Source organism: Sparus aurata, chromosome 22 (assembly GCF_900880675.1).
Source record: "Sparus aurata chromosome 22, fSpaAur1.1, whole genome shotgun sequence".
NCBI classification, from domain to species: domain Eukaryota; kingdom Metazoa; phylum Chordata; class Actinopteri; order Spariformes; family Sparidae; genus Sparus; species Sparus aurata.
This window is the reverse complement of record NC_044208.1, coordinates 2025248-2050066: the sequence shown is the minus strand read 5'-3', so window position 1 is coordinate 2050066 and position 24819 is coordinate 2025248. Positions and strand designations below refer to the sequence as shown.

The window sequence follows — 24819 nt, the reverse complement described above, 5'->3', positions numbered from 1 at the left end:
TGTGTTTGCACATACTCTTCTGTCCTCTGTTGGACCACTTGGGATGGGATTGTGCTTCTCCCGTTGTGAATGTCATCATTTTCACTTGAGCGGCTGCTGCTTCTTTCTCACTCTCCAAGACCTCTATTTCTGCTTGTAGCGTGGCTTTTTCTAGGTCTAACCTGGCTGATTCCTTCTTAATTTCTTGCTGTTTCTTCACGTACGCTGCCTTAGCGTATGCACCTTCCGCTGAGGCTCTAGCTCTGGCTGCTACCTCATTCACAGAAGACCTTGTAGAAGATGAGCCCTGAGAGGTGGCTTTTGAAGAAGATGAACGTTGAGAGCTAGCTCTGGATGTAGCCTTGACTGAAGACTTTTTCACAAGCTGAAAAGCTGAGGCTAACTTCTGATGAAGCTATATTGTCTCTTGTACTGGCTTCATGGTTGGAGTCCATGGCTGTGTCTTGTATTTTCCCTTTTCACCCTCTGATGTTGTGGCTTTTTACTGTACTGTTCCCCCTATGTGTTATATACATCCAGTATGTTAACATAGATAAACAGCCAGCCAAACTCGGTTTGCTCCTTTATTTACAGTGTCAATTTGTGACAGGTGAAAGACTTTGAGTAAAACTGTTACAGAAACAAAAGAGAGAAAAAAATCTCTTATTAGCATAAAACTGTTATTGAGTGACTAAACGCAGGTAGCGATAAGTGCTTATGTTACCATTAAAATAACAAGAGGTGCTAATGTCATATGCAATTATGAAAGGTAAACGTCATTGATATGCCAATGTGGTAACAAAGGGCTTGAAACACAATTAGCATGCTAACACAGTCAGACAATAGGCTAAAACGCTTCTAGATTAGCATTAATGCTAGCAAAGTCAGCTAGCTACTATCAAAACAGATGTGCAAAAAACAAACTTTTACTCTGTTCAGAAAATACATCTAAGACACTTAAACTTGTGATTTATGTTGTTAAACAACCAAAACTTACAGCTATTGCTTTCGGGGGTTTCTAGATGAAGTTTAAGACACAAAAGAAAACCCCCATGCTCATCAGAGCTTCACTTGTTTACAACAACTCCTTTCATCCCATAATGCATGGCGTATCTCTTACAAGCCTTCAAAATAAGAGTACATCATGAAATAATGCAAAGCAATGTAATATTATCACTTTTTCAGCCGTAAATAGTATCTTTTTTTAACATTACATGAATTATGAACTCCCTTTTTTAATAAAATATATCAAAGGGCCAATCACAACTTTTACCAGAGGGCAGAACATGCTCTTTTCCTCTTCCAGTCGCATTGTTAACATCACTTGGTCATACAATCTCTACTTGATTGTGATGTTTTCTGAACACAATAACAGTAAAATTAAAATACACCCGCAAACCTAATGGATATTAAAAAGCTTAATATGTTATTAGCATGATTTAGTTCAGTATACTCCAAGTACAAGAACTCAAAATTAATTCTTATGAAGCTTTACAAAACTGATATACCACTGCCATGAACCTCCCATGGCCACAGAGGGGACACAGTGCTCTCTCCAGTAAATGTGTTCTCCACAGCAGCCACATCAATTGCTGCAGAGTCTGGTACTAGTCCATTGTACCTCTGCATCTCCTGAAGAAGCAGTTTTTTGTCTTCTCCCAGCTTCCTTTGAAGGCAGTGGCGAAACTTGCTGCTGTCTGAAAAGACATTAAGAGCAAGAACACTATCTATATTATCATAATCTAAATGGCAGTTTAAATAATGGACAGTTGGAATTCATGAATTGCAAGTACGTGCATTTGTTGGGATGTTAACGCTATTAAATACAGTAGATTGATTTTATGAACTTGTTTTATTGTTATGCCATTCTGACGGTAGAGGGTTTTTTTCCTTTGCCTGACACTAAGGTAGAGCACCACAATGGACTGCGGAAGTTCGCTCTGTGTGGTGCCTTCAGTGGTATGAGCTGCGTTTGGTGTCTCTATAGAAATAAAAGTTACAGTAAATTCAACATAACAGAACACAGGACTTTAAATTTAAGAGTTTCTTTTGGTCTACATATAAAATCCATTTTAATTCAACTTGGTTGTAAAACATGCGATGTGCACTCTCTGCACCGATTTCTGTTATCTGGTCTTGCTTACCCCCAGCTGCCCATTCAATCACCTCAGAGATCCACTGTGATGTCATTTCATCATCCGAGCAATGTAGCTCTGTTTTTAGCTCAGCTAGCTTGCAGTCTCGTCCAGGAGTCTTTAACATGTCTGATAAATAATGTTATACAATAATCAGGTTAAAGCCTTTAAAGATTAACAAGCCAAGTGAACAGCAAAAGCGTCAATACATGACACAACAAAACCACAAATACAGACTTACCTTTACATATCTACTGGAAAGTGCTTGGTGTAGAGAGGCCCTTTTTTGTGGTTCCACCCCAATGCATGCAGTGTAAGCCTGTCCACACGTGCTGTTGAAAACAATGAGTTTATGAAATGCAATCTAAAAATGGTAGCAAGAATATGGTAAACAGATTAATCACCTGCTTTCGACATATATTTTGTCGTCAGGGCACAACGAGATAGGCCATGGCCGCTGTTGCCCCGCACTTTGGCCTTGATGCAGCGTGAAAAAAAAACTCATCGTACGGCCACAGCGGCCTCTGTGCCCCTGGCCCGGTCAGTGTAGCGGGCTTGCCTTTAATTACAGCCACCCGAGTGCACAGTAGTCACTCAGTAACTTCAGTGAGTCCGCGGTTCGTGCAGGTGGAGTCTCATCATCACGATGATCTCACGTGAAAGCCTCTCAAACAGCAGCAGCGTCTCAAAACTGAACAACGAAACTTACAGCACAGCGAGCGAGCGCAGCCGGTTTTGGCATGATACGTAACTGACTTATGTGGTAGGATTTAGTCCGGTAAAGTTGGAAATATATTCACAGATTCGAACTTCCCGGATCAATAACTCATAAGTGAAACCTTGTTAAAACACAACTGACGGCTCTTTCCTACCGTAGTGAGGAAGACAACGAGCTACAACCGTATGTTAATCAAAACGAGCGTCTGGACATTAACTCTGGTCTGTATGGTCAGCCAGCTGTGAGACGAGGGCGCAGGGACCGTCTACAAAGTGCAACACTGAAAAGAGAAACTACAAAAAATATTCAGTAACTTCACTATTATTCAGAGTGTAGTGTCACCAAAATCATTCCACACATCAGTGGTCTCCTGCTGATTATTCTACAGATTTTTTGTTTGGAAAAAATGTGCTTTGCCATAATTTTGGGGAATTTCTATTTGGGAGAAATATTCAATAACACTAATATTCAGTGTAGTATCACAAAACTCACCTCACCCTAACCCTACTTAAAAAAACTGTTTTGTAATGTAACATTAACTTGATATTGGTATCTAAAAAATGTTTTAATACATAATCCATGTCTAATTATAAATTAGGATGTCATGGTATCAGTCTGAAAGGTAAATCAACACATTTTCTCAGTGGCCTTTGTGCCCTGTCATGTGGCCTTGGTGCCCCTGAAAAAAAAGTGCAGGCCAAATGGACTTGCCCCTAAAATGACAAAATTCCCATCCTGACTGCATGCATTCCCACTAGTAAGCTACAGTTACTCTATGTAAGCTGAGTCCAAGTTGTCTCTAAGAGTCTCTAGAGTGTGAAATATTGCATATTGCCTCAGCCTGCAATAAAACGGTGGTCAATTCATGATACTTTCTCATCTCCTAATTTTTATACTTAATAATACAATGTCAATGTTGTGTAAGAAAAATCATTAATTAAATATATGAAAGTTACACAAGACAACAATATAGAAGAATTTATGGATTTGACACTGTGATCGGTGATCGGCAATATCGGGATCGGCAGATACTGCTTTTGGTGATTGGTGATCGGCCCCAAAAATCCTGATCGGTGCATCTCTACTACATACCATAGTTGTTCAAAAACGTGTATGTTATTACTGTGCTTGTAAATGTTACAAATGCACATATGACACAAAAATGTAAAAAATAACTCACACTTAGTTGCATGAGCTCTTGCATGCATAACACTGAGGAAATATTTTTGTCAGCTCCTGTAGGGCAGGAAGGACACTGGCAGCTTTCTTTAAGTAGGGCCAATATTTGCAAGCCACATCCATGGCAAAGAATTGAGGCTTGGCCGGCATCAGCTCTTTTTGAAGGTAGAGGGGGTAAGCAAATATCTCCCCCCTGTACATATTAAGAGCTTTCAAATGGAAGCCATGGCGACATACAGCAACCTCCATCCCCTCTTCATCCAATGTGGACACTTCACTGTCTTTTGCCACAAAGAGCCCCTCAAAAAAGGCAGGGTCATCACTGCTGAAGAAGAAAGATAAATAGACAGATGCATTAATCACACAGGAATATAAATTAATCAATAAAAACACTGGAAAAAAGAGCACCTTCCACTTTGGCCAAAGCGATACAACTTCCTGTTTCCATCTGCAGAAACAGCCAACATTTCAGGTGTGCAGGCTGGGCAGGTGAATTCAGCACCACAGCAGATTTGGTTTTCCTCAAATGAAGACTACGAAAACACTAAGAAACTGCGCTGCAGTGCATCTCCATTGATATGTCCAGACTAGAAGATACAGAGAATTATACATTTTTGTGATGTTGTCTGCTTATGTAAATACAGTTTTCTTAATATGGTTAGGAACAAATAAACGTACTCTTCCTCCACAGTTTGTGCGGTGCTCCAGCAACTTTGCGAAGGCCTGTCTGGCAAAACCAGGAGAAATGACCTTCAGTTCCTGGAAGGAGCTCAAAAGGTCTAATGTGTACAAAGTAGACACAATATCCGCTCCTAATGAGGTCCTTTAATTCAGGAGTCCACTGCCTCTGGCATGTTCCACACAAATATAGTGGCTGATGCAAGTCATAACGCCCTTGGAACATAATGCAAATAAACAACATACTTAATACACATGATCTGCAGATGGGCGAGTGGAAAGACCTCAACCCTTGGCTTGACATAAAGGCAGGAAAATTGGGGTGTTTAGTATGTAGAAAAGCAAAACGTTGCTACATTCAGAGAAGGGACCGGGTTTACAGGCTTTTCCCCAGTTAATAACACGGAGAACCGGACGCGCAACCTGTTGCACCGCTTTACATCGCCGTCAGACTGCCTTTTCTTTTGACACTACATTTTCTCAACAATTTTTTTTTTTAAGAAAGAGTAACTGGTTGAAATAAATCATTACCAAATCTCAGTATCATTTATAAAATATTATATATATATTATATCATAAAAAAATGTTCTTCTTTGGAAGAAAATCCACTTAAAACGGTTCAACAGTGACAGCTGCAGACGGAGGAGACAGAGTAGTTTGTGAGAGGAGCAGGGAGCAGGAAGGTGGAGGCTAGAGGAGGACGGAGGGCTTCTGTCCTCCATGGGAGGGATCTCCTTCCATTCACTCAATGCATTTAGGATTTTTTCATGCTGATCTATGATTGGCTAAGACACGTAAAATGACGTGCTAAGGGAGGACATCCTCCCTTACAATCAGCAACCAGAATACAAGATTGACAACAGGTTGGTCCAATAACCGTTCCCAAATTTCATTCTCACATTTATACAACCGTAAACAAAAAATACTTCTATGTATTTTACAGCTTTCACTGCCAGCCATGCTTGGACAAGAAATATGGAGTTTTCAGCGATACTGGAATCGGTTTCAAAGGAAATACAAGCACATTTCTGAAAGAAAAAAAACTGTTCGGAGAAATCAGAGAGAAGCAGTCAGAAAGATAATTCATAGTTTTCGTTTCGTTCGTCCTGCTGGAGGACATAACGTTAGCGGCACAACCGGGACACAATACAGAGCAGCAACACAGTTGTTTTGGGCGATTGTGATGAGTGATGAGTGTGATGTCCTGTGCTGTTGTGAAGTATGTACATTGACTGCTGTGGTAGCACAGTGGGTAGAGCAGTTGCCTGCCACACAAGTGACTGGGGATTGAATCCCGGAAGGGGTACACATTGGTATTTTTTTGTCTTGTATATTAGCCCACTGTACATTATTAGCCCCGGCCCATGTTAACTGATTGTGTCGTTCACACACCAACAGCCAACAACAACAGCCTTTTGCCGTTTAATAAAATGTTTTTTAAAGAAGTCTTGTAAGTCATTGTTTTATTGCTTAATTTTCATTGAATATAAGAAAGTAGGGATAAGTAGTTGACTTGTATAAAATAACATGACACCGTGGACTGGTTTTCCTCCTGTCCTCCCCAATTTTTTCAGTCACCAGCCGCCACAGTATTATTGCATGTGGCCTTACCGACCTCAATACATGGAGCTGTTTCATTGAAAAAAATCTTTGTGGCCCTTTAAGATTTGTATTTGAGTACCCCTGCTATAGCATATTGGGTTATCAAAAATTGTTAAGCGTGTGTGTTACCATGTAGGCTATAGATTGATTGTCTTGGCTTGCATCCATGAAATATTGTAATATTATAGGCCTACTACATATTGAGAAAATTTAGGTAGGTATCGCGCAACAATCGGGGGATTGGGACCCCCCCAAATATTGACGGGTATTTCGCACACTGCCTGGAACAATCATTACCCCACGTTAGGTTGTTATGCAACAGAAACATTGTTCACTCCTCTAGTAAATAGGACGGATCTTAGATACGACTTGGCAGCGGGAGATATTCTAGTCCGCTCAGCGATGAGCCAGATAGCTAACGCTATGCTAGCAAGATTCAAAGTCAATAACATCGCGTACGGTTGACAGTAAATATAATTTGACAGTATGTTTAACAACAAGACTGCAGCCTTAAGTAGAGAGTTGAACAGCGAACAGGATGTGAGATTATTCGCTTATGTGATACAAAGTATCAGTAAATTTAGAGGGGAAGTGTACTTACTGCAGCTTGTGTGTTACAGTCCTTTGGTGTTCAGAGGATACGGCACTGAAGGACTGACAGACTGCACTCAGTGTTGACAGGCTGATACTACTCAGTAGGTGTTCATATATCAGGGATTAACAGACACACTGCAGCCAATCAGAATCGAGTTTTCCCCCAGACCATGGTATAAACACTATTAATTGCACGCTACACAGTAATTAATGGTCTGAAGCAAGAGGAATTGTTAGCCTACCTTGTGCACTGACTGCTAAATGTTACTGAAAAAGTATTGATGACCGTCACGTCAAAAAAACATAAACTACTGCTCAATATCTAAAGTGAAGTAACAGCAAGCTGGCGTCAGTTACTTGTAAAATGCATAGATAATGTTTAACAGTAAAATCTCAATTTAGCTTGCACCTCTTTCGTTTCTCTGCTCCTGACTCCTGTTGTCTTTTAGGGGTCATTTCCAAAAAAGTTGACAGCCTGCTGTCAAACTTCATCAGGCGCAATCCAACAGACCACTGAGTTAGGGGAGGGGCGTAGAAGAGGTTTGGGGCGTTACATTCTTGATCAATTAAATAGATCTCTTGTTCTGCCTGTTTTGTGATATACATGCCTAAAAAATGCCTTATATTTCTATACTGAAATAATATTGGCATTATAATTATTATGACTATGATGATTTTTTTTTTTTTTTAACACTTTAAGTGTTTTTTAAGTTTAAACCACACAGAAGACACACAGAAGCAGAGCAACAAAATACACAGAGCACAACAAGAAGAGACAAAACAAAACAAGACAAACTGCCAGCCCACAGTAATATAAACTAGGGCCGGGACTTAAAAAAATTAACGCATTTTAATCGCACTTATTTTTGCACCGCGGAAGAGTTTCAGGGGTACCGATTATACTGGAGCACCAACTAACGTTCATGACTTCAGACAACAACAGTGAACGAAGAAGCAGATGAGACTGCTCAAAAGCGGACGGACGGCAGCATAGATAAGACCATGCTATTGCTGCACTTTATGGCAAAAATTGCACTTGTCGGGGCAGCGTTTAGCTCAGTGGGTAGAGCGCGCGTCCCATGTGCCGAGGCTCTGCAGCGGACCCAGGTTCAACTCCTGGCCTGGGTCCGTTTGCTGCGTGTCATCCCCCTCTCTCTCTCCCTGTTTCCTGTCATATCTTCAGCTGTTCTGTCAATAAAGCCATAAAAGGCCAAAAAAATATTTAAAAATTGCACTGGTCTGTTGGTCTTGAAAAAAAAAAACAATTATTCGTTGCTTAAGCTTCTGTATTCAGTCATTATTCAATGGTATACTAAAATCCATGTGAAAAAAATTGCTTCTCACTGTTCTCAGGTCAAATATTTATATGCGATTAAAATGCGATTAATTTTCGATTAATTAATTACAAAGCCTCTGATTAATTCGATTAATTTTTTTAATCGAGTCCCGGCCCTAATATAAACAGTAAAAAATAAATACAGTCATACAAGTCAGTCCACGTACTGAATCAAGAGTACAGAGGTAGATTTAAGGTCCAAGACAAAGTCCAAAGAGCCAGGATCCAGGGAGTTCAAGGAGAGGCTTGGATGTACAAAGCACAATGCAATCGGTACAGAACAAAATGAGACAGAATAATATAGTCCAGCCTAACTAGTCCAGGGGATCAAGTTTATCACTTCGAATGTATTCAATAAAGGGTCCCCAGACTTCAAGGAACTTGGTGAGTGTCTGACAAAGTATATCGAATTTCTTCCAGGTAAATACAGGAAACCATATTATTCAACCATTTTTTAAAACAATTGGGGAAGCTGATTTCCAGTCTCTAAGAATAACTCGTTTTGCTACGACCATACCAAACATGAGAGCTTGTTGTAGTGAAGAGGGAAGAGTGAGAGAAAATTTAGAACAGCCCAATATTATCAGGAGACTGTCAGGGGTCAACTATTTGCTGTATACGACACTGTACAAGTTAAAAATGTCATGCCAAAAAATCCTGAGCTTAGGGCAGGAACAAAAAAGGTGACCCAGAGTCCCGACGTCTGATTTGCATTTATCACAGGTAGCCGAGACGGAGGGAAAGATCCTATTCAGCCTGGTCTTGGAGAAATGCAGCCGGTGGATGACTTTAAACTGAATAAGTTGAAGTCTAGCATTGATAGAGCAAGATTTGATCCTAATCAGCCCCTGAGCCCACAGCGCATCCGAAATCTCATCACCGATGTCTGATACCCAGGCTTCTTTAATGTGGAGAGAAGGGGCTGCCAAACTAAAAAGACTAACGAATTGAGAGATCAGGCGTTTGGAGGTGGGGGGTTTGGTCATTAGCTCATAGAAGACGTGTTTGGTCATTAGCTCATACAAGACGTGTTGTTCAGGCAACGTTTCAAAATGAGGAATCGACTGCCTGACAAAATCTCTGACTTGCAAGTATTGAAAAAAAATGGCTGGAAGGGAGATCAAATTTTGTCTGCAGTTGGGCAAAGGTCGCAAAGTGGTCGTTAATGTAAAGATCTATGATGGCGGTCAAGCCTTTGTTGGACCATTGTACAAAAGCAGCATCCATCATGCCTGGTTTAAAATAAGGATTCTGACAAATAGGAGCGTAGGTGGACACTCCAGGAAGATCCAGCACACCCTTAATCTGTTTCAGAATCTTAAATGTATTACGCATAACGAAATCATCCTTAAAACATCTAAAAAGTAAATTTTGTTTGGAGAATAGAATGGCTTCTAAGGAGGAACCTGCACGCACTGAAGCTACATGGGTCTCAATTTCGGGCCAAATGGGATGGAGGGAGCCTGTTTGCTTTACCGCAGCTGCAGAGTGACTCCAAAAAACCAATGCTCTGGCATTACAGGCCCAATAGTAATGGCGGAAGACAGGAAGGCCAAGGCCTCCCTCAGCTGTAGATTTCTGTAGGTGTGCCTTAGAGATACGAGAAGGTTTGTCAGCCCAGATGAAGGGAACGATGATGGAATCTAACATCTTGAAGAAAGAGGTAGTAAGATATATGGGTATGTTTTGAAAGAGATACATAAATTTGGGGAGAACAACCATCTTGACAATGTTGACACGCCCTATTAGTGAAAGAGGAAGGAGTTTCCACCTATCTATCATGATTTTGAGTTTACCGATTAGGTCAGAAAAATTCAACTTAAAAAGTAGGTTTGGGTTCCTGGTGATGTTGATCCCAAGATACAAAAAGTACACTGTGGAAACTTTAAAAGGTAAACTGTTGAGGAAGGCAGAGTCGAGCCCATCAGACAGAGGCATAAACAGACTTTTTTCCCAGTTGATGGTAAAACCAGAGAGCTGTCCAAAATTCTTTATAAGACTTAAAAGTGGACTGAGAGACAACCTAACGTCCGATAAAGTCAGGATCACATCATCTGCATATAAACCTATAGGGCTATCAGAAGTACCATCACCAATGCCAACAATCTGAGGACAAGACCTAATGGAGATAGCCAGGGGTTCCAAGGCGAGAGCGAAGAGCAAAGGGGAGAGGCTGCATCCCTGTCTAGTCCCACATTGCAATAAAAAAGGTGGAGATCTGTCATGGTTAGTCAAGACCGTCGACTTGGGGCAAGCATACAGCATTTTTAAAAGGGTCATGAATTTATCACCAAAGCCACATTTTTTGAGGGTCGCGAACATGTATCTCCATTCAATTTGGTCGAAAGCTTGCTTAGCGTCTAATGAAATAACGGCAGAGTCTGATGGATTGGTGGAATACATAATGTTTAGTAAACGACGAGTGTTGGAGAAGGAGAACCTATCTGGGATAAAGCCTGTCTGATCGGGGTGGATTAACGTGCCAACATGTTTACTTAATCGGTTAGTCATTACTTTTGCGACAATCTTTTGGTCGCTGTTTAGCAGGCTTAAGGGGCGATAAGACGCAACATTAGTACTGTCCCTATCTTTTTTCAGGAGAAGGCAAATATTGGCGTCATATACACTATTAGGAAAAATTCCATCTTTCACAGAGCAATTTATCATTCGGAGAAGAAGAGGGGCGATTACATCTATATGTTTTTTATAGAATTCTATTCCAAAGCCATCAGGGCCACAAGCTTTGCCGTTGGGATAGGAGCGAATGGCTATTTTTATTTCTTCTAGCGTGAAATCAGAATCCAATTGTAGCTTAGCGGCTTCACTAAGAGCTGGGATGCTGAATGAATTGAGAAAACAATCGAGGTCAGAGTCAGAGGGCTTAGATTTGGAGGTGTACAACTGACTGAAAAAGTCAAAAAATCTGTTGTTAAAAAATGTCTTCTTCCACTGGACAATTGATTACTGATAGTAATCAATTGTCCAGTGGAAGAAGAAATTTTATGGATTGCCCTGTCAGCCTGTACACCTTTCAACTGTCTAGCAAGTAATTTATCAAGTTTATCTCCCAGCTCGAAATGCTTTTGCTTAAGTTTACGGATGTAGCTTCCAACTTGTTCTCCCAGCATCTCATTATACTCGTATTTTGTCTTCAGGATGGCGCTAAGGGTGTCGTCATTGTTTGTATTGCGATAAGTGTCCTCCAACGCCGCCAACTCAGCCTCAATAACTGCGAGACGCCTCAGCCTGGACCTTTTAGCGGTGGATTGATATGAGATGATGTGACCCCGCAGTACCACCTTGAACGACTCCCATAAAACTGAGTCAGAGACTGCCCCATTATCGTTAGTGAGCAAAAAATCTGAAATCTTAGCTGAAATATAATCATGGAATGCTTTGTCTGAATTTAGGGAGGGACTGAATTTCCAATTGTGTGAGGGTGTCTGGAGGTTCGGCCGCTTGTACCCGCAATCTCATTCTTTCAGTCATGACCCATCGCTCATGACCATAGGTGAGGGTAGGGACGAAGATTGACCTGTAGATCGAGAGCTTTGCCTTCTGGCTCAGCTCCCTTTTCGTCACAACCATGCTGTGAAGCGCATGCAACCTTGCACCCGCTGCTCCGACTCTACGGTCAATCTCACGCCCCATTATCCCCTCACTCATGAACAAAACCTCGAGGTACTTGAACTCCTTCACTTGGGGCAAGGACTCTTTCCCCACCCGGAGTAGGCAATCCACCGGTTTCCTACTGAGAACCATGGCCTCAAAGATTTAGAGTTGCTGATCCTCATCACTGCCGCTTCACACTCAGCTGCAAACTGATCCAGTGAGCATTGTAGATCTACAGCTGATAAAGCCATCAAGACCACATCATCTGCAAAAAGGAGTGATGCGATCTTCAGGTCACTGACCTGTAACCCCTCCACACCATGACTCCACCTCGAAATCCTGTCCATGTATATCACAAACAAGATTGGGGACAAGGCACAGCCCTGGCGGAGGCCAAAAACCACTTGGAACAAGTCCGACTTACTTCCACATGCACACACAGCTCTCGCTTTGAGAACATACGGATTGGATCGCCCTGAGAAGGGACCCCCTCATCCCATACTCCCGCAGCACCTCAGAACATCCCAGGGGACCCGGTTGTACGCCTTCTCCAGATCCACAAAACACATGTGGACTGGGAGCCCCCTCCAAGACCCGTGCCAGAGTAAAGAGCTGGTCCGTTGTTCCACAACCAGGACAGAATCCGCATTGTTCCTCTTCAATCCAAGGTTCGACAATCGACCAGACCCTCCTCTCCAGCACCTTGGAGTAGACTTTCCCAGGCAGGCTGAGTAGTGTGATACCTCTGTAATTGGCGCACACCCTCTGGTCCCCCTTCTTAAAGAGAGGGACCACCACACCTGTTTGACACTTCTTCGGCACCGACCCCGACCCCCACGCAATGTTAAAGAGGCGTGTCAACCAAGACAGCCCCTCAACACCCAGAGCCTTCAGCATTTCTGGTGGTATCTCATCTTTCCCTGGGGCTTTGCCACTGTGGAGTTGTTTGACTACCACAGTGACTTCACCCAGGGAAATCAGCAATGATACCCCATCATCCTCCAGCTCTGTCTCCATTACAGAGGGTGGCTGAGTGGGATTCAGGAGGTCACCAAAGTACTCCTTCCACCGCCCTATGACCTCCTCAGTTGAAGTCAACAAGGTCCCATCCTTGCTGTACACAGCTTGGATGGTTCCCCGTTTCCCCCTCCTGAGGTGGCGGACGGTTTTCCAAAAGTGCTTTGGCGCCGCCCAAAAGTCCTTATCCATGGCCTTGCCGAACTCCGCCCACACTCGCTGCTCTGCCTCTGCCACAGCTGCCGCTGCTGCCCTTCGGGCCCGTCGGTACCCCGAAACTGCCTCCGGAGTCCCCGAGGACAACATGTCCCTAAAGGACTCCTTCCTCACTCGACATCTTCCCTGACCATTGGTGTCCACCATGGTGTCAGAGGGTTGCCGCCCCTTGAGGCACCTAAGACCCTATGGCCACAGGACACAGCTGCAGCTTCAACAACGGAAGCTTTGAACATCGTCCATTCAGGTTCGATATCCCCAGCCTCCACAGGAATGCTAGAGAAGCTCCTTAGGAGGTGGGAGTTGAAGGCTTCTCGGACAGGGGCCTCCCCCAGATGTTCCCAGCTTACCCGCACTACTCGTTTGGGCTAACCAGGTCTGTCCAGGGATTTCCCCTGCCACCGAACCCAACTCACCACCAGGTGGTAATCAGTTGACAGCTCTGCCCCTCTCTCCACCCGAGTGTCCAAAACAATCGGCCGAAGATCAGTGATACAATCACAAAATCGATCATTGACCTTCGACCTAGGGTGCTCTGGTACCACGTACACTTATAAGCATCCTTGTATTCAAACATGGTGTTCCTTATAGACAGACCGTGACTAGCACAGAAGTCTAATAATAGAACACCACTCGGGTTCAGATTGGTGAGGCTGTTCTTCCCAATCACGCCCCTCCAGGTATCTCCGTCATTGCTGACATGTGCGTTGAAGTCCCCCAAGACCACGGAGTCCCCCACCGGGGCCCCTTGCAGAGCCCCAGCCAGGACCTCCAAGAAGGCTGCATACTCTGATCTGCTGTTCAGTGCACATGCACAGAAAACAGTCAGAGTTTTCCCCCCAGCCCTTAGGCGTAGGGAGGCGACCCTCTCATCCAACACGTTGGTAAACTCCAACACGGCAGCGCTCAGCCGGGGACTTGTGAGTATCCCCACACCCGCTCGGCGCCTCACACCTTTGGCAACTCCGGAGAAGAATAGTGTCCAGCCCCTATCCAGGAGTTTGGATCCTGAGCCAATGCTGTGCGTGGAGGTAAGCCCCACCAGATCCAACCGGTATCACTCAACCTCCCGCACCAGCTCTGGCTCCTTCCCCCCAAAAGAGGTGACATTCCACATCCCCAGAGTCAGCATCTGCTGCCCAGGTCTGGGTCGCTGAGGCCCGTCACCACCACTGCCATCCATGTGGCAGCGCACCCGACCCCAGCAGTTGGGGGGAGAAGTGACAACCAAACATCAGCAAACATGCTTATTCATGGAATCAGGACAGACAAAATGTGACCATCGCCTGGATTCTTATTCAGTCAGACATAATCAGACATCCAGACTAGAGGTTGAATGATATGGCTTTTTCAGGGCTGATACCGATCATTTGCAGTACAAATGAAAAAGTTTGTCAAAATTATGAACAACCACTGATGAAACAAACCAGAGTATAATTTACTTAAGTACTGTTCTTACTGTTTCAATTTTAGCTACTAGGAGTTATTCTTCCTCTCCACTACATTTATTAGATACATTTAGTTATTAGTAAATGCATATTCAGATTATTTAGTGTTTACTCCAGAGGTGTGGTGATGGAAACCAGGTAAGCATAGCTTTTAATCTCAGTTACATAATCTGTTGAGTTGATAGAAGATAGAAACATGCACAAAAATCGATATCCGAACTGTCCAACTGCATCAGACTGGTGAACAGGGTTCAAAATTGGCACCCGCCACTCGCCAAATGCATGTAAAAATATGTTTTGGCGAGTGAAATAAATAGGTCACACGCAATTAGCAGGCTGCTGAAATATGCCGACTTTGCTATGTAACTTTCAACATGAATGCCAAACAGTAAAACAGACACAGTTTACAACAGCAGATCTACTGATTGCGTTTCAAATTTGTCCCTCGCTGTCCAACGTCATTCAACATTTGAAAATGTTTTTTGTGCCTCTGACTGATGTCTTCATGTCACTCCGCAAGTCCATTCATTTGTCACGACGGAAATTTATTGAAAGCAGAGCACCACCAAAGAGCAATCGTTGCTGAAGGTTATCTGATGTGTCGGTGTTTCTCCTATATGCATTCTGCTGCGGGATTGTCAGCGCGGCCGCCGCAAAAAAAGAAAAGAAAGGAAAAAAGACATGATTCTTGTAGGTTTAATTTGTGGGCGAATGGCGAATTGAAGTTGCACAGAGTGAAAGCACTACACCCTAAGTTATCTTGAAATCGATTGTTATTTTCATTACTGCTATTTGTATGATTTCTACAAGTCACCGTTTAAGTTGAATGACTGAAATCCTCATCATCCTATTCAAAGGCTGCAACAGGCGACTCATCGAGCCAGAGTGAAGTTAGTTTCAGGTTGGCTATTCGGCGGATATTCACTCGGGTCCAGCCGCGACTTTACTGAGGTTGACCCAGTGTTAGCAGCAGGAGGACGGTTAGCTCACCTCCCAGAGCCTCACGCTGAATTGCTGGAGACTGATTTAGCGACCGTCATTAAATTACTTATCATTACTACATTAATATAAAATCATTGCAGTTTTTTCGATATCTTCCATGTCATGTGGCCCAGTGACTCCAAACCAGCAGCAGATTGTATTAGTAAACTGGACGAACTGGACAAACTTTTTATTGTATTTAAGTGCTTCCTCTATTTAATATGAATATTAATATGCAGAAAAAAAAAATTTCTCAATACCCACTTCATGTGACCCACTGACTTCTGAAACAGATTCTGTTTCCATAAAGAATATATAAAGAAAAGAAAATAATGGTAAAAAGTTCTCTAATGTTCAAGAGGTTAGCATATTTTCAAACAGCAATGTCAACTTCTACACTATTTTGTCTCATGTCTTAGATTCTGAAACTCAGAAATTTTTTTTTTTTTTTTTTTTTCTTCAAAAATCTCACCAGTAGTCAACATTTAAAGGGTTATTTTTAAATTTTTCCTCTAGGGGGGCATGCCCCCGGACCCCCCTAGTGTTGCTAGGTTACTGACTCAGAGTACCGCTGCTACAAAAAAATCTTGGGGAAACACTGTGTTCGAAAGAATTTTGGACGTGTGGGGCGAACTATTTCTTTCTTAGCTGAAGCCAACAACGGGACAAACTAAAGAGAGACATAGAGGCGTTGTTTATTTTCCTGCTTTTTTGTCCTTTGCCAATCACACCTATGAGTAGTAGTTTGGATAGTTCTCTACTAAAAAACAATCAGTGGGCAATTAACAAGTATCTTTATGTTGTTCAGTGTTTACTACAGGAAATCTGTTAGTTTTGGCTGGTAATGGCAGGTAGGTCAAAAATCTAATTGTATACCCTGCTGGTGAGGCTGTCATATTCTGCCCAGTCCACTGTATTCCCTCTACATTCAGTAGATCACTTCTGCCCCCTTCTGGCAAAAGATGTTTCTACATTTACATTTAGGGCTTTTAGCAGACGCTTTTTGTCCAAAGCGATTTACAGTAATTCATATATTTATATATAACAGCTGCCATGCAAGGTGGCGATCAGCACATCAGGAGCAGTTTGGGGTTCAGTATCTTGCCCAAGGACACTTGGGCATGCAGACCAGGCTAATCGAACCAGCGGCCTTCCGATAACGAGACACTGACTCTACCCTTGAGCCACAGCCACCCTGGCACAACATCAATACCTCATGCATACTATGGACAGGGCATGATGTACCAGTAAATCATTATTAATAAACAAATAATGCATAATAATAATTAAAAGCCACCACTGTAATAGTATCTTCATCTTTAAAGCAAAGCAGGGTTTATTTAATTTAATTCATCTATTTTTTTTTCATGATTGTTGATTTGGAATCTCATTATCTATAACCTTGAACATGTCTGCACAGAAAAGCAGTGATGAACAATTATAAGTAAAGTAAAAATACTACATTACAAGTAAATAAGTATTATCACAAACATGTAGGCAGCATGTTAATGCTGCAGTTAGTCTGCACGCTAGAAAAAGTCATTGCACAATTAACTGGAATCAACTTATCTTTTCTAATTAACTTATATATACAGGTTTAATTTGTTTGATTAAACTTAAAGTTTATATGTTGATAAAGGTTCTCGGTCATCCAGGTCATGATAATTCTAAGTGCTATATTATAGGCAACTGGACTTTTTTCAGTTTCTTGAATCCAAAAGTTTATAGTTTTTATTTTTTATACCACCTCCAGACTTATAAACATGAGTTCTTTAAAATGAAGTCTTTCGACTTGAAATGATAAGTTGATGAATGTATTGTACCGAGTTCAATCAATTCATAGCAATAAGTTTCTTAGAAACATCATCATATTGGCAGACTTCCCAGCATGCATTGTTTGAGAGGTAAAATTCTCCCGAGACCCTTCTTTTTATAGTTTGAAGAAAACATCCATCATGGAAACTTTCTGTGGGTTCAGATAAGTCATGGTTGAAAACATGGTAGCTTTTTCTTTGCAATACCAAAAAAATTGTAACCAGTATTGAATTCAGCTTTTTGCCCATCAAACTCCTGAAAATCTGATCAAACAGCTGCAAGTTGCTTTATGTAATGTCTCCATGTTGATCCTGTGACAGTCAACTTCATATGAAAGTACTACTGCTACACTTTGTGTGAAATTGAAAACTGAATCCTCAAAGGAATCATCAATGTGAAAAGATTACCCTGGTTTCATACTCATCATCAGATGTATTGAAGCCTGCTGAAAACCAGTGTGTAGCAGCTTACACACGAGCTGATGACATGCACTTGGCGCATTTACAGTGTGTTCACCTTCATCACTACATCAACTCCACAGTACAATTTATTTTTGCATATTTGGAAGAGATTATGTAGCACTCTTGAGATTTAACAGCATGTTTTTCTGTTCACTCTGATTCATTAAAATCTTCAGTTTTTTAGGATTTAAATTCCACAGGAGACCAAAGAAGTATGCATGAAGTGCATAAGAACACAATCCCCACCTGTCTCCTAACAAAAAAAAAACACAAAGCACAAAAGAACTCATGATATCGGCATAATCTCACTGTCTGACAATCTATGGTTTTCTTTAATTTTCCCAGTTTTTCTTTACCTTCTATAGTTTTCTATAAGTAGGTATGAATGTTACTGCTAACGTCTGGCGAAAACATATTCTCATTTCTATATGATCATGACTATAAAAAGTACTGTTAGAGTAACTGCAAACTAACATTGCTGACTTAAAGATTTACCAATAAAGAACAGATAATCAACAAATCATCTTTGGTTTCTCATATTCACATGTCTTGTATGATCTTCCACAGCTCTAACTTGGGCTCTGGTTGGTAAAAGTTCATTTCTCTCCAACATTTTAGGTGACATAAAATTTTAAAACGCCTGAAGAACAGCATTACTTGTTAGTTGTGCAAAACATTCAGATTGATGCACTGTACTAAATAAACTCTTTCTTTACCATGACTATGGATACATTGTGTGGTCCACAATGGATCAGAAAAAGCATTTTCCTCTCTGAGTTATCTGTTTGTTGAATTCATTGAGTGCCAAATTTATTGCATTATGAATCAATGAGCACATGTGAAAGGTTTGTGGTTTGAATCACTTATATTAATATATCCGATATGGATTTCAAATGTCAGTCATGCACAGGTTTATTAACAAAAGCTCATTGTTTTATATAATTTTGTGTTTTCCTGGCGCTTTAACAATCATTGATCTGATGTCATGGGATAACTGTTACAACAACTGAGCGTTTTCCAAATAAACATAATAAGGCCTGCATTCAAAACTAAAATATGTAAAAATAATAAGAAATAATAACATATTTATTATATGAAATTAAGTTCTGAGGTCTAATAGGGGCTTAATGATTAATATTCTGAGCTGTGTATGATTATTCACATCTCAGTGCCTCCTTAAAACCCAGCAGGCTCAGCAGGCTGCCTCGATACATTACAATGCTTGTCAATACAGTTTCCGGGGTTGTTTGACGTTGTTACACTCGGCGCATGCGCACTGGCTCTCTACTGCAGAGGAGTCCGCAGCTGTCAGCGGAGGAATGTAAGTCTGTCACTAGGCTACTGACTTTGTGGACAGAGCTGCAGCCTTGGTGTCCAGTCAGGAAACATTGTGTCTGTGTAATCTGTCCTTCGGACCGCTGCAGTGATGTCTCTACGCGGTGAAGGACTCGGTGTATCTCGCTGAGGACAGACGTTACCGTCGCTATGGCGTCTTTAACCGTCAGCGCAGCGGCTCGGAGCGTTGACATGCATTGGAAGTCCCTGTCGCTGCTCTTCTACCGGGCTGTGCGGGATCTGAAGCCGGTCTGGATGCTGGAGGACATGCGGACAATGGAGACTTTCCACGAGGAGGAGGACTTTAGCCAGAGGACGTACAGCCCGTCGGAGGCGCTGCTGTACGCTATAGTCCACGACCACCAACCGTACGCCCAGTACCTTCTTAGCCGGTATACGGACGAGGCACTAGCGAAGCCCGGGGAGCGTTTCTGTTGCTGCCCCTCCTCCGCCCCGCACCTGGCCATGGCTGTTCGCTACGACCGGCGCTGCATTCTCGGCCTCATTTTACAGAAGACTCACCGGCTGCACAGCACGCCCCCCTACACGGAGCGAGCCGACTGTTTTCACATGGAGGACGGCAGAACCCCTCTGCACCTTGCCTGCGAGCTACTGCGGCCCGAGGCGGTCGTCATGCTGCTGGGAAACGGAGCGTCCCCGCTCGCCGTGGACCACAACGGCCTAACACCGCTGGACATCACTCTGGAGAAACTGAGGGAGTCCAAGGAGTTGAGCGTCGGGGAGAGGAGGCAGTGTCTGGACAACCTGCTCATGTTCATGCCAAAGGTTCACTTTAAAATGAAGGCAGCTCTGAGCGGAGAGCCGGAGCGCTGGACCGAGCTGCTGGGCGAGGAGACGTACAGTTACCTGGCAGGACGGAGGCCGGCGCCGCTGCTTCTCATCGCCATGCAGACTGTCCTGAGGCAGCTGAGCCCAGACACCTTCCCCGACAGTCTGCATGAGCTGCCCATCCCCTCCTCCCTCAAACCGGCCGGCCTGCCTGTGAGCCCGCGGGACGGTCGGAGGGTCTGACATGATGCATGCTGCACCGTATGGAAACTGTTCTGCGTTAGCGTCGTGTGTGTGTGTGCGCGCGCGCGCGCGCGGTAACACTTCATTACAGGGCTGTACAAATGAACTCCAGCAGTCAGTGAACAGATGGCTGACTTTGATCAGTCGGTGAAGACTGATTGAATCATGAGAGCTGCAGTGTGACTAGACTAGATGCAGTGGAGTGGGAACAATAGGGAATAAACAGCCATAATCGTTGACTTTTTACACTAATCCAGGCATCAATAATCAGTTTATTTGTCTAACTTCATTCTAAAATGTTTCTTACTGATGATACTGTATTGTATCAGAGGAACAGATCATCACTGATAACAGTCTACATGTTCTTTGACTGCTGTTTTTTTTTATTTATTTATGTGGCTTGTATTTAACAGTAATGTTGAAGACGGTGATCTTATAGATCATATGAAAACAGTTTGGAGGTGGAGTAGACCGATTTTTAGGCCAATATTCAGCATTCTTCTGATTACCAGTAACGGTGATTTATCTGTCAGATTGCCAATAAAATAAACTAATTTTAAAATGTGTTTCTTTCGCTCTGATGCATCATCCTCTCATACACTGTCCTGCCCACAACACTACCTGATTGTTAACATATCATAATTAACAGCCTAAACACCACATTTTCTGAATCTGCATAGTAACTGGTGACTAAATGTATTCAATGAATGTAGTGGAGAGGATGAATGAAGTAGCAAAACATGGAAATACTCCTAGTAGGTAAAATTGTACTTAAGCATAGTATATAAGTAAATTGCACTCTGATTTGTTTCATCAGGGGTTGTTCGTTATTTTGACACAACATTTTTCGTGAATATCGGTATGATCGGTATCAGCCCTGAAAAAGCCATATCAGCAGACCTCTAGTCTGGATTTCTGATTATGTCTGACTGAATAAGAATCCAGGTGATGATCTCATTTTGCCTGTCTTGACTCCATGAATAAGCATGTTTGATGATGTCTGGTTGTCACATAATAAATGACAAGCAATGGAAGAAACCAGAACTGAGGAAGTATTGTTGAGAAGGATGTTTGTTTTGGACTTAAAAAAGAAAAATTCTCAAAGGAACAGTTCACCTCCAAATTAAATGAATATTTGTCCTCGTAATTGTAGTGCTGTTTATAGCTTGAGGTAGTTTTGGTGTGAATTGCTGAGTTTTGAAGATATCGACCGTAGAGATGTCTGCCTCTCCAGAATAATGGAACTAGATGGCACTCAGCTTGTGCTGAAATCCATTTAATCAATAACTCAATAGCGTGTGTCTTTACAACACAAAGTCATTTTATTTTTCGAATATGTTTTCTAAATTGTTAAATTGAGCTGAGCTAAAGCTAATTAGCCACATCATTATACTGAGTTTTTAACAAATGTTGGCATCATCTCTGAGCAGGTTGTTAAATGATGTGACATATCGTCCTACACGTACAGTAGGTAAATGTTACAAATCACACAACAAGAACAGAGGCAACAACTGTGTTCAAGATCTGAGCCCATAAACTGTTAACCCATACCAGTTTAAAATGTGACATGTTCAAACATTTGTAGAGCAAATGACATCCTCAGCAGGACATGGGCCAATTTATGATATAGAATGTCCTGTGTGAGGCTTCATGAAGGATCACATCAGGGCACTGACTTCTCTCTCATATGAGAGAGAAGTCAGTCTCTTGTAAGGCAATGTGTTGTTAAAGATTTTGTTATGCCAAGATCCACACCCGGGCTCACCCAACCTTAAAACCCACATGAAGACCTGTTGGGTCAATGACCCACAAGTGGCCCTAACGACTGTGAAACTCAGAGCTCACACATGTCCTTAAGCCTGCAGCTCCCTTCCAGTTAGTTAGAACTGTAGAAGCCTCTTGGATGAGAGGTGAAACGTCTTCAAGAAAATGAAACAGGTCCAGTTGGTTACGATAGAGCACTTAGAATTACCATGACCTGGATGACCAAGAACCTTAATTTACATTTATTTGTACTTGAATCTATTTCCTGTATTTGTTGAATCACGCTTACATGAAGACAACGACCAGATTCATGACTTGTAAGAATAACCTATGTATTTAGCAGCTTTACAAACACAGTTGAAAAAGGTCTTTAACAGACAAAATAGGCGCAGGAAATTTAAGATACCAGTATAACAGATGAAAAAACAAACAGAAGGGGGCGCTGTTTAGCTCAGTTGGTAGAGCGGGCATCCCATGTGCAGATGCTTTGTCCTCACTGTGGAGGCCGTGGGTTAGAGTCCCCGCCTGGGCGCCTTTTGCCGCGTGTCACTCCCCCTCTCTCTCATCCTGTTTCCTATCATATGGAAACTAGCTGTTCTATCAATAAAGCTAATAAAAAGGCCACATTAAAAAAACAAACAAACAGAAGTAAAATTTTAAGCTTAAAACTTTAACCAAAAAGTAAAAAAAAAACACCATGTGTCAGTCAATTAAGGCAATAAAATGGGAACATCACATAAAAGTGAATGAAGACCATTAAAGGAAGAAAAGACATCACATATGCAGAAGTAGATATAAAAGATAAGAACAATGAAAAGGGTAAAAGGAAAAAAAGACTCATGGATTTTTTGAAAAAAAAGAAAAATTATCCACAAGCAAGCAAACCACATCTGAGGATCTGCGGCTGCCATCAGGCTCATGCGGCGTTAACGTTTCTGTTACAGTGTGTGTCCTGGGTCCAGACACAGATAAGCTTAAAAAGTGATCATTGAAACCTTGAAATCATTTTGAAATCACACAGTGAGCAAGATCATCAGCAAGAGAAGACAGAATTGAGGTGATCAGCATCGTTTGTTAAGACAACAGTGAGAAGGTGAACCCACTGGGGGCCCCAGTCTCCTCTCTCAGCAGTGTGTAGTGCTCACTCAGTAATGTCTGTGTGTGGCTGATGAATCAGGTCAGGTAATTCAGGTCAAAACAACACAGTGAAATCATAATGCCATGTGTAGGCCCCATCATTTCACTTCATAATACACTTTAGTGGTTCAACTAGTAATATGAAAAATATATTCAACCAATGAAATGATAACAAATAAAGTGTCCCACTGGAACACAAAGAATTCAGGCTTCAGATAGGCTTGGTGCCCTAGGCAGTGGCTCAGAGGACCAAGCTGGTTGGAATGACAGTAAGTGCAGCCTGTTGGCAAGGGTTGGGAGGGTTACTTTAAAAATGTAGTCCGATACAGTTACTAATTACCTGTTAAAAAATGTAGTCAGTAATGTAATCCATACCACAATATTAAAGTAATGTAACTTGATTACTTTAAGTTACTTTTGGATTACCTCAATGCACATGCAATTAAAGACTTCCTCTAAGGAACACATAAAGCAAATTAAATATTTAATTAATTGTAGGGTATGTTAGATTTATTCAGTTTTATTCATTGACTACTAACTATTCAGCTGTATTCAAGAATTACATGACATATTACAATAATAATAATAATAATAATAATGGTAACAGTTATTATTAGTGTTATTGTAACTACTAGGCCTATTTCTAGTAATAGCAGTTGTAAAACACCCCCACATATAGGATGTGTGTCACTTATTTGTCCCCCAGAATTACCCATACAATTTCCTAATATAATCATGCTATTTTAATACCTTGTTGTGATCTAAAGTGTTAGTGACCCATTTCAGTCACTGCAGGTGTTTCAGGCAATTTTGTAACGTACAAGCCTCACTAGGTGGCAGTAGCTACATTTCAAGTGTCTATGGGGCCTTCGCAAGTCAACAAGATTTCCACGATGAAGTCCGTGCAAATGTTTCACAATAAAAGCCTACTAAGCTATTTATGCTGGAGGACTTTCAATTTGAGACGGACACAGGAAGTGTTGAGTTTGTATTAACAATGTAATGTCTTAATTTTAACAGGGCAAACGGGAGCGAACCAAAACGAGACTTCAAAACTACCAAAAAACCTAAACACGTACCATCCCGGTCACCAGCAGCAGCACCACCCACAGACCCAGTAGTAGTACCTAGTAGCAGCAGCAGCACCACCCACAGACCCAGTAGTAGTACCTAGTAGCAGCAGCAGCACCACCCACAGACCCAGTAGTAGTACCTAGTAGCAGCAGCAGCAGCAGTAGTAGAAACAATGATAGTCCGAGTCTGGTTAACAGGCTAACTAATGTTAACTTTAGCTAACAGAATTTCTGTGTAGCTAGCTAACGTTCGCAGTTTCGCTTACCATTAAATGTTTCTTTAAATTGGATGTGGTGTCCTTGGACGATGGCAGTGTGTGCACAGCTGGGAGGCACCGCTTGCACTGTGCAGTGATGTTGTTCCCTCTTACTTCTTTAGAAACAAAGTAATGGCGAAATTTCCACGCAGTAAAAGCATTTTTTTCTCTAGCGCTCGAGGCCATAATGAGCCGCCTGGCTTCACTTGAGAGCAGAGGTCGTTGTGACTGACTTGTCTGAAGTGTAGTAATGTGTGCACGCGTGCATACGGCATTGCCGCATTGGCAAGTGTTAGATTCATTCATTAATATTTATTCATCATTTGTTATCATATATTTTAATTGTAATTCAACCAATAATCCCATTTGTTTTCCAAATGTATCTGTAATCTGATTACATCTTTTTTTTCTGTAACTGTAACGGAATACAGTCACTGTTTTTTTGTATCC

General features: G+C 42.0%; 1 protein-coding gene and 1 long non-coding RNA gene across 3 annotated transcripts; one reads left to right on the top strand and one right to left on the bottom strand.

Annotated features, from left to right (window-relative positions):
* Nucleotides 1-563: 563 nt before the first annotated feature.
* On the bottom strand, nt 564-24596 carry LOC115573504 (uncharacterized). 2 transcript variants are annotated; one of them, XR_003982290.1, is made up of 3 exons: nt 24379-24596; nt 2356-2446; nt 564-2243 (listed from the first exon to the last, which is right to left on the bottom strand). It is a non-coding gene; the product is annotated as an uncharacterized LOC115573504 (long non-coding RNA). The 2 variants fall into 2 exon arrangements; XR_003982291.1 differs by lacking the exon at nt 24379-24596 and having other exon boundaries at nt 1317-1338; nt 1488-2243; nt 2356-2568.
* On the top strand, nt 19032-20755 carry LOC115573503 (ankyrin repeat domain-containing protein 9). Its single transcript, XM_030404266.1, has one exon. It carries the CDS (start codon nt 19257-19259, stop codon nt 20136-20138), a length of 882 nt encoding a protein of 293 aa, XP_030260126.1. The 5' UTR covers nt 19032-19256; the 3' UTR covers nt 20139-20755.
* Nucleotides 24597-24819: the final 223 nt, after the last annotated feature.